We start from the raw sequence: 10,730 nt of genomic DNA, 5'->3' as shown, positions 1-10,730 counted from the left end.
CTCAAAAATCTGAAATCGTACACGTTGTGCGGTCGAAGCCATATTGCAGTGAGCCAGTTGCGTAATACGTCAACTATAGATACACCACGTATTCTGTAGCTGAGCATCGGGTCGATGCTCTTCCTGGAGGGAGGCAAATGCCGCATTCAACCTGCAGAGGGGAGTTCGCACAGCCAGAGAGGAAGACGAAGCTCTTGTCCGGTCCTCTTTCCGAGCGCCTTTCATTTTTAATTAAAGTGAGCTCTTCTATATCGAACTCCTGCTGTGTCTGCGTCGTGACAATATACTCATCCCCTGATGAACTATACTATATGATGAACTATATAACTATATGATGAACTATATAACTATGATGAACTATCTATAACTCATCCCCTGATGAAGGGAGGACCCCTCCCGAAACTGTTGGGAAATAAATATATTTATCCTTGTTGACAACGCTCCCGTTGTGCCATATCCCATACCTTCACAAAGAATAACTGGCCCATTGAATTACTACTCCCACTATACATACATATATATATATATATATATATATATATATATATATATATATATGACGTTGAAGTAAATATCCTTAACTCAACATTCAACATTAATAAAAATTGATTGTTAAAGTCGTGGACACCAAGCTCCATGTGCCTGCACAGTACAAGCAACATTTTAGCAGCCAGCCCTACCAAAACATTTTTTTTTATTTTTTGCTTTTTTGGAGGTCGTTAATTTGGAGAGTGTGAATTCTATAAGCTTAAATGTAAGCATTTTGACTGAAATCTGTTGGGCTCGGTAGAAGATTTAAAAAGTTGGGACGATTGTAGAGGGCCTGGGTTGTGAGGAACGACTTGGTAACTTTCTCAGGATATGTCTGTGTTTGTCACAAAAGCATCTCCGTGTCTTGTTTTGCCAAAGCGGTGGCTTCCCGTTTCCGACACGTTTCAAAAGCCGTGAACGTATACTGAGGAGATTGTTCCTAGAGAGCGGTTCAAGTTTGTTGGCATGTTGTAAATGTGCCAGGATTCGCGCGAGGACATCATTTTGAAATTCCCTGTTTCTAGAACAGAAAAGCTGTAGAAATCAATCATATTGTCGGGCTTCTCAGGGGCTCTGCAAAAGCGCCGCGTTGCACTTCTGCCTTCCTGAAGTCGTTCTTAAGTTGGCGTTATCTTAACGAGTGGGCGCGGAAGTTTATTGCTGCCCGGCAAGGTGCACGTGAGCGCTCAGCGGCTGACTCCCCCGTCAGGAACGCCAGTCCAAGCCTTTCGGCCGCTCTACGGGCTTTCTGAATGGAAACATTCGCTTTTGCCCACGTAGCTGGCTCGACACTCTGAACACGGCAACTTGCAGACTACTCGCTGGTGTCGCTTCTTCCATCGGCCGTGGTAGCAAGCGGGTGAGCATCGAAGCAGGCTTGCGAACCACCTCGACCCCTGATTTTCCGAGAATCGCGGAGAGCTCTTCACTGGCGCCCGGCACATATAGGATGACAATGCGCTTGGCTGGCTTCAACTATTTTTCTGCCAGTGGGGTGACCAGCGAGGGAAGGTTGTCGCGTAGTGTCTTTCACGGGTCCCTCTACACGGTAAAGTGATCGTTTTCTACCCATGGTGACGCCTGCTTATAATAACAGAAACGCAGGCAAAAAACGGAAAGAAAACAAGAGCTTTGTAAATGCACAACGCTGAGTAATATTTTTGTCAGTTTGTACCTCTCGAGGGGGCGTCACAAAAGTGTAAAGAGTGAACCTTTTCGTTGATAAATGTAAAACCAGGTTGCTGAGATGTATTAATAAAGGCAAGCTAACTGAAAAAAAAAATTGTTAGGAGTGATTTTTGCTGTTGGATACCATAATTGAAAAAAAAAATGCCGTAGGTAAATATTGTGTTACTGTGTTGCTTTCCGGCACTAAAACTCAGCTGTTCCTCCAGTAGTTCGTCACGTACACCTCAGCACCAAGAATGTAACCCTACCATCTGTGATCAATATTTTAATATGATCATTTAGTGGGTTCACCTACCTATACGGTGAACAGTTTTAAAAAAAGGCAGGCTTATCAACAGAATGCTATTCTAGTTCCATGATGCATTTTATTGTCGCTTCCCTTTGTAACATTTACAAACTAAACCACTTCGGGCGCTTTAGCACCGTGCGAAGAAATGCGAATTGTATAGCATTAATATATAAACGATCGTTATTGCTGAGCTAAAGAAAAAAAAAGCAGATTTTACTGGTGCACACGAGAAGACTGTGAAAGCAACGATGCTGGTGGCCTACTCCAATTCATTTCAGTTACTTTACCTCTTCCTCAGTTTTCTTTCTCCCTTCTTGCTACATCAGTCTATCGACATCGACTCGTTATATATATATATATATATATATATATATATATATATATATATATATATATATATATATATATATATATATATATTTCAATGCTTCGTTTCCGCTTAGCTGACACATGTGTTCCAAGTTCGGAGAGGCCGTCGGCCAGGCTGAAAATGAAGCTTAAACACTCTGCCGTTGAAAATAAAATGCTACATGTATCAAGCATGTAATTCACCTAAATTTTCATTCTACGCTCTTGTCTAAACTGTGGGAGGATCGAAGCTGTAACACTGTATACGATGGCACCAAACGTGAACATCAGTTTTCTTTCTTCCTGGAAGGAAAATCAAAACATATTGTTGCCAGTAATGACCTCACGTTAGCAACTAATGGAATATTATCAGTAGATACCTGTTTTATGGACTAATAAAAAACGTTCTGCATCACTTTTTTTTATTGGCTACAGCACGATTAGTGTTCCTGCCATTGCCATGTTTATTAATACATCAGCGAGACCATTGAGTGAAAAGGTGGATTATCATCAATATTTTCCAATCTAATATAGGCAATAATTATGGTGCATTCACTCTTCTATCGCAAAATCAAGCTCTGAATTCCGACAACATACGGGGGCGAGAAGAAGCACTACGTACTTGAGATGTGCACCTAAATAAACAGTGTTGGTTTAAGATTGCTTTTAAGTTGAGCATGTTAGCCCTTACATCGTACGCCAAGGACCCCATTCGATAGCTCTTTTATTGGTGCACAGGCCTTCAACACATATATCAACAATGCGGAGATCGTTGCACATTCGACTATCTGTTGCATAAACCACTTGTATTGTGCGCAATAATGTTATGAAATTTCCTTTCACATGTCGCAATGAAATCTCGCCAATGAAGTGTTAGATAAATAATTTATCTATTACTATTTGTAATATATCAAGGCGATTTAAATGAGCCGAAAACATAAAGACACAATAGTTCTAGGTGTAGCAAGTCTTTTGTTAAACACACGATGTTGCATATTTTGAAGTTGCGAAGCTCGTTAATTAAATGTTGTCAGGTAGTAGTGCAAAAACAATCAGGCACATGCGGTCCCTTGAAGCAGGCATTGTTTGAAGTACATTTTACGGAGCTATGCTGAGTACCTTATAAAATAAGACACCTGGAATGAGATGCCAGCAAATGAGAAGTTAACACTAAATTACAAAAAGGTCTACAAAAGCTGCTCCTCCAGCTTACACTGTGCTGTCGGTACCGAGCATCTGGTGCTATTTTCTCAATGGAACTATACGTAGCTCCTTACGCACATTGATGCAAAGAATAAGCTCTACAAAGGAATAAAAAAGCCAAAGAGCTTCCGCAAAGGATAACCGAACAGTACAATCTCGTAGCGTTTACTATGTAGTTAACAAGCACATTCTTTTCCTGCCCCTTGACTAATGTATTGAACACATTATATATTATTACTATTTATTTACAGCTACTGCAGTCACCATTTGGTGATTTCAGCAGGGTGGTACATATACTTAGTCGCTGACAAAAACATGACGGTAAAAGTGATGAATAAAAGTAAGCAGAGCTACAGTCAGAACTAAAATTATTTTAGTAGCTTCTGTAAGAGTCGAGTAAGATGTTTTTAGGTGTAGTTCACCCTTCAGCTCCACCTATTTATCGGGCACTAGAAGTAATTGCGTAATCTACGCGAAACTGCGTGCGCATGATGCGGTCAAGTATACAAAAGTATTTCAGGACATATCTTTGCACCATTGAAATCATTTAAATTGTACGAGTTCTGTCATGCCTTTTCGATGCATTGTTGCAAAAAATGTAGTTTTTCTAATAAAAACTTTGCTGGCAATGCGAGAATTACCTATTTCCAGTACTCTCACACCAAGATGCAATTGGTGCACATTGTGCTCAATTTAGAAGGAAAAAAAGAAAACAAGAGGTGGCTTGACGTGACACTCTTCAAGCCCAGTCATAGAAAAATAAAACTGGGGCATGCTAGGAATCTATCAACAGCATGAAGCATGAAGAGCATCAGCGAAGAGGATAAGCTCTTTCTCGGGACAAAACAAACCCCGCTTGTGTTTTATAAGACTATTAACCTAACAGGGCCAAAAGCAGCGCCCTAACTAAGAGAATAGCAGAATGTGTGTACCTATCTGTTCAACAAATTAATCCCAGTGTCCAATATACTGGACATGCTTCTCCTGTGAAAGTCGTTCTACTAACATCTTTCTTAAATTTTTGCGTGCTTTTCAATAGCCTAGTAGCTAAAAAAAAACAAGATTAAAAACTTTGTTGTACCCCACAGAAAGTTTGGGTCGGAAAGTACTATGGCTTAGCCACAAATTAATATTGAACCTGATATTATGATTACAATATATTACCTACGACGGAAAAAAAAACAACTAAAGAATGTAATGCAGTTGGTCGTAGCTTCTTCGTATATAAATTATCTATGACTATATCAAAACTGTGAGGACTCGAATTCAACCAAGGCAAGAAAAAAAAGAAATCCTCAGTCTGAAAAATTGTTCATGGCCGGTTCGGAACCTGTTCGCGTACTCTACACAGGCTGGCTTTTAAACGGCGTGAGTAAGAATGCACTGACAGCGGGTCGCTATTCTTTGGTTCCCACAATGAGGGGCGGGCGAGAACAGGTTGAAGAGCGAGGCCACTTCCGTAGGGAACTCGTCAGCGTCGTGGTGGGAGGAGAAAAGAGGGGACGAGGGGGAGGGTTCAACTTCATGCGGCACGTGGTGGACGTTTAACGAACTAGCTCCTCGTGGGCTGAAATCCTGGCCTCGATTCATTCGAGTTTAACCAAGAGTATTTTCGACAAATCAGCGGGACCCCTATGGGCACCAAAATGGCACCTAATTATGCCAACATATTTATGAGAAAGTTAGAATCTGAATTTCTTGCACAAAGTTCATTGAAACCAATGTTATACAGAAGGTACATAGGCGACATCTTTCTTATTTGGACCCACAGCGAGGACGAACTTCTCAGCTTTATCGACACTTACAATGCTGTACATCCGAACATACACTTCACACACACATACTCGCAAGTTACCATAAATTTTCTTGATGTTACCATAACGATAGAAGAAGAGAAGCTCTCTACAACCCTATATCACAAACCAACGGATCGACAACAATACCTCCATTACCAAAGCGATCACCCACGCCACTGTAAAAACAGTATTCCATACAGCCAGGTTCACCGGTTTAAGCGAATCTGCTCTAGAGACGCTGACTTTGACACGAGCTCACAGAGGCTAAAGCTTATGCTCGAGAAACAAAAATACCCCCCACATGTAATCAATGACGCTGTTCAAAAAGCGAGAAAACTAAAGCGTGAAGACTTACTTATGAAACGACCACCACGAGAAGACCCACAACAAACAAACCTCTGCTTGACTTACAGCACAAGCTTCCCCAATGTAAACAAAATTCTTAAACGACATTACAACATTCTGGAACAAAGTGAACGTCTGAAACGCGCATTCCCATTCGTTCCAGGCGTCGTTTACCGACGACCACGTAACCTCAAAGACACCCTCGTCCACTCCTAAATTAATACATCACCCCCCAATAATTCATGCAGCCCTTTTTTGAAGCCACGATGTCTTGTATGTAAGGCGATGCGAGAAACAGACAAAGCAACCAGCACGCAATCCAAGTTTTCGATTAACATACGAGGAAACCTAACATGCGATTCCTCTAATGTGGTATACCTACTCGAATGCAACGTGTGTGGTATGCAGTACCTCGGACAAACAGAAACACCATTTAGGATTCACTTCAATAATCACAGAGCCCATGCGAAATCAGGCCAAAGTCTACCTCTATCAAAACAGCTCAATCTTCCCGACCATGCATTCGACAAACTATCAGTAACGCTCTTAGAGACATGATTTAAATCAAATCGAGAACATGAACAACGAGAGTCATACCTTATCCACCGATTTAACACTCTTGATAAAGGAATAAATGAGAATCCAGGTACACTTGCAGCAATTAGAGCATTAGAAAACAATAACGGCAACAATGAAAATAGTAACTCAGTTCACGGCACTGCAGCTGCGAAGGGCACTGGACAACCCAAAACAATTCCAAGTGTAACTACTCTTCCTAAGTGCAGCTGTCGTCTGTTTTCTGTTTTATTTTACTACCCAATCAATTGTGCCATGCATGACATGCCCAACAGCAACCCTGTGCACAGCCGGGAGGCCCCCACTACACGCGTAATCCAGAAGCGGGCAAGGAATTCGCATTGAACCCACTTGCACAGCCCACCGCAATAAGGAGCACCCCTCTTCTTACGACGAAATGTTGACAGGGCGCGGAGTAGGTAAAGGCTTAGAACTTCCTAAAATGCCCGCTTACGAGCCTCTGCCACAATACGCGGCACCCCTCCTTCTACGACGAATTGTTTACGGGACCCCGAGTAGTTAAAGGCTTAGGACTTCCTGAAAAGCTCTTTTTTGCCCCACACCGAACCGCCAGTGAAAGGAAGGGCCGTCTGATCGGGAGGAATGCGTTAGTGAACGGAAACATACACAGACGGCTGACATCTGAAAGGTGAAGGGGAGAGGGGGAGAGAGATAGATGAAGGGGGAAGTGGAGGAAAGAGTGGAAGGGGGCCACCCGAGGGGCGTCCACCGTATGTTATTTTTCTCTTCTTCTTCTCTTTTTTCTTCTTTTTCTTTCCTTTTTCTTTTTGCCCTTTTTTTCTTTAATGTCTTTCTTTTTTTTCCTCTTTCCTTGCCCTCCGATTTGAGATTGTATGAAGCTGAGCACCAACAAACTGTATCTTTAATCCTGATGAAGGCCAGACTCTAGGCTGAAACGTCGAAATAAACCACGTTGTGACCGCTCACGGAGGATCTACTGGACTATATATATATATATATATATATATATATATATATATATATATATCCGTATAGGGAAGAAGACGCACGTACGAAGTGATTTTATTGACGTTTCGGCCGCGGGTCCGGCCTGATGAAGGCTGGACCCGCGGACAAAACGTCAATCAATAAAATCACTTCGTACGTGCGTCTTTTTCCCTATACGGATAATCTTACCCGGACCCAGCATCACTTTTGTTTTTGGTATGTATATATATATATATATACAAAGTTTTGTTAAATAGTCACTTCATATAAGTTCATTGTGCATTTCTCAAAAGGGGGTGCGTTCCACGTTTGAAGCATTTCTGTATTCATTGCGGCCTATCATAAAGACGGTTTTACGTACGAGTAGAGTGCTGGTCTGCCCATGTCGTAGGATTACGGCATGATACCTGTTTGACATATGAGGTGGAGTCGAGATAGCGGTGTGGCTATCTTGGGAATCCTAAAAGAGGTGTCATTTTTACTAAATAAAATTGATCCTTATGTGTGCTCAGTTGGTACTGTGCGAAGCTCGGGGTGGCGAAAGCGGTAGAAGGGGGAAGAGGGGGGGGCGTGAAAGGTTGCGAGAGACCTTTATTCGATTCGCAGATGTACCAAAATATTATAACAAAGATAAATATAATGAAAAGATGTGGTGTAGCTTGGCACAAAAGGAGACGGAGCGCCACACTCGGGCAATAAAGAGCATGTGATGTGCTTATTGTGAGTCATATCAGAACGTAATTCAAAAGAAAAAAAACTATCAAAATTCAGTCGTGTCACGTTTCTTACAGCAGTTTCTAGAAGCCTCGATCGATTGTCATTCTATATCCACGCCGTCAGCTCTGCTATCGAAACCGGATGACCCCAACGAGTACGTAGCCGCAGATTAGTTCACCACGACGGCAGATGCCCGAGGCTCGACCGTGTCTCGCGTGGGGTGCAGCCTGGTCGGGAAACGGACACCGTCGCCAACACTCGTGAATACGGGAATCATCCAAAGTGATTTTCGTGGACCGAACACCTCTACGAAGTTTTCGTAGCGGTTCCCGAGATCGAATGAGTCCCCGAGTTCCTGAAACGTCGCGTCGCGCAGCCTCTCGAGCGTCGTCTCGTTCTTTGACACCATGAAAAGGTGCATGACGAGAAAGGAGCCGAGAGCGACGGCCAGCACGGTGCCCACGACCAGGAGGAAGCCCACGTGGAAAGCGTACGGCTTCCAAAGCCACGTGTCCGACCACCATTCAACCAAGTGGGCTGTCAGGGTGGCCAAGCCGTATAGGCACAGTGCAACCGTGTAGAAGAGAGTGAGCAAGAAGAACTTGTAGGTGCTGAAGCAGACGCAGTTGTTGAACCACGGGCAGTGATGGTCCATCTTCATGATGCATCTGCGAAAATATTTATACGAGGTCTGCGTTTGTGGCATATTGATAAACTGCGACAGAGGTCGTAAAACATAATTATCCTCAGTTCTGTGTACTGTAGGGACTTTAGGAATGACATACAAAGAAGAAAAACGCTCTATAAGGGTCACTAATTTCACGCACGCGTCCATATACACATTTACTGTAGGACAAAAAAGATGACACGCCCCTCAGAACGAGAAAACTTTATGAACAGAAAGCATTCACACATCAAAGGAGCACGAGACTGAAACGAAGGGTAGGTTCTTGACTTCTTTTTTTTAAGCAGCGTCAACATGCATCGCAAACAAAATCTTTTATTGATACAGTAATCTCTTTTATAGCCGCCTGATGACGTCTTATTTTGAAGTACACAGTGTACGCAGGCTCACCTTCGGCACGTGGAGCAGTGGTGGCATCTGTCCGGCTTGAGAAGATGGCATAACACGCAGTAACGCGCGGAACCACCTGGCCCCCGAGTGAAGACGCCTTTCTGTGATGCCAGCATCTCGAGCAAACCATGCCGCGTGCGCTCGTTTTGACAGTTGGCCAGAACCTGCTCCTGGTCCAAGCTCAACAGGTACGCTGGTAAAACGTCGGGAATCGCCGTCACCGTCGTCTTCGCGTACGACCTGTAAAACGACACGTGAGCAGTACGACGTAAACAATAAATTATACTAAATTCCAACGTGCAAAACACTTGTGCAGAGTATAGTTGACTGAGGGTGGGAAAGATGATATATGAGGTGGCTGCTTGGATTTCAGAGACTACGGAAACAAACATGACGTTCATTTGAATTGCTAAGAAAGAAGTTGAAGCGCATGCCAAACGGTTGTGGTTAGGCGCAGCAAATTAATGTTTGTTATGAAGTTAAGCTTTTGCTCCGTACGAACGCAGTGATGGTACGAGCGCAGGTGATCAGCCTGATGCGAAAGCGATCGGACCACGTTTCCCAGGATCTGTGTAGTTGATCTCAACGTTCTCGTATAGCAAATGCAATGAGCTATGTGACGTTGGCAATGACACTATTCCTCAAGTTACTCTAATATCAGATGCCATAAGCTTGTTAACATTGTTAAAAGTCGAGACGAATAAGAAGGAATGCTCCATCAATCGAGGCGCTGAAAATAACGATCGCAATTTTACTCGTGTTGTTGTTGGTTGTGGTGTTCCACCCTCTTGGCTGGAGGACGCCCCGTGTACATTTGTAAATATATTGCGTTCGGTATTTATTTATTTCGAATATTCTCACTCCCGTAGGAACGTGCACGAGCAAAACTAAGCGCAAGAAGACCTATAGGAGTGACACGCAGAACATGCGCGCAGCACCAGAGAAACGAACGTCCCGGTTAGGCACTCTGCGACTTACCAGATGCACATGGACAGAAGAAGATGAAATCCGGTGCCGAACGTTACGGCCTTGGCTGTGCTCTCCTCTGCGACAATAAGCCGGCAGAAAACCAGAACATAGGCGTAGTAGGCACAGGAAATCAGCGCCGACACCAGCAACACGGGAAGCCAGGCGAGCAGACGGGGCTTTGAGAAGCTGCCCCGAAGGGTGTTGCTACCATCCTCGATGAGAGTAACTGGCCGGTCGACCGATGGCAGCATGCGTTGTTATGGATGATAGTGATGATGATGATGTTCCTATTTACATGAAAGAGTTCACCAAGAACGTGACATGGGGAAGATTTATTCACTCCCTTGATGTGTTATAACTAAAAAAAAGAAAATAGAAAATATATTAGTATAACAAAATACATACTGATAGTTTGCCATCAAGCAACCAGAAAATTCCGATGTATTTAGACCTCCACCTAAATTTTGAAAAGTGGGGTACTCTGGCCATGTATTTCTTAAGTGGGCGGCAATCAAGCCAACCAAGCGAAGTGTTGCTCCGCTATCAGAAACTCCAACAACGGGGATCAGCTATCAGCCACGGAGATCAGCTATGGGCAATCCAGAACTGCCCACGATTCGGCAGTGTTGCTTAAGTCTGCACGTCCCTACGTTGGAAGAGCTCACTATGTGCTAGTCGTGTCTATTAAGTCCATGAACATTGGCCACCTAGACCACTTGTATAA

At 43.4% G+C, this 10,730-nt stretch overlaps 1 protein-coding gene across 1 annotated transcript; it reads right to left on the bottom strand.

Annotated features, from left to right (window-relative positions):
* Window positions 1-8,119: 8,119 nt before the first annotated feature.
* LOC142784766 (palmitoyltransferase ZDHHC2-like) lies at window positions 8,120-10,257 on the bottom strand. Its single transcript, XM_075883265.1, has 3 exons — window positions 10,016-10,257; window positions 9,038-9,277; window positions 8,120-8,630 (listed from the first exon to the last, which is right to left on the bottom strand). The coding sequence occupies exons 1-3, from the start codon at window positions 10,255-10,257 to the stop codon at window positions 8,132-8,134; spliced, it is 981 nt and encodes a 326-aa protein (XP_075739380.1). The 3' UTR covers window positions 8,120-8,131.
* Between the last annotated feature and the right edge of the window lie 473 nt (window positions 10,258-10,730).

The sequence above is a fragment of the Rhipicephalus microplus genome, unplaced genomic scaffold, assembly GCF_043290135.1.
Source record: "Rhipicephalus microplus isolate Deutch F79 unplaced genomic scaffold, USDA_Rmic scaffold_15, whole genome shotgun sequence".
Classification (NCBI taxonomy): Eukaryota; Metazoa; Arthropoda; class Arachnida; order Ixodida; family Ixodidae; genus Rhipicephalus; species Rhipicephalus microplus.
Note: the sequence above shows the minus strand (reverse complement) of the source record. Positions and strands in the feature narration are given on the sequence as shown.

Coding starts and splice junctions, on each gene's coding strand:
- LOC142784766 (XM_075883265.1), bottom strand. CDS start 10,257: ATGCTGCCATCGGTCGACCGGCCAGTTACTCTCATCGAGGATGGTAGC. Junction 9,278..10,015: donor CTTCTGTCCATGTGCATCTG/GTAAGTCGCAGA, acceptor GTCGTTTTACAG/GTCGTACGCGAAGACGACGG. Junction 8,631..9,037: donor CACTGCTCCACGTGCCGAAG/GTGAGCCTGCGT, acceptor ATATTTTCGCAG/ATGCATCATGAAGATGGACC.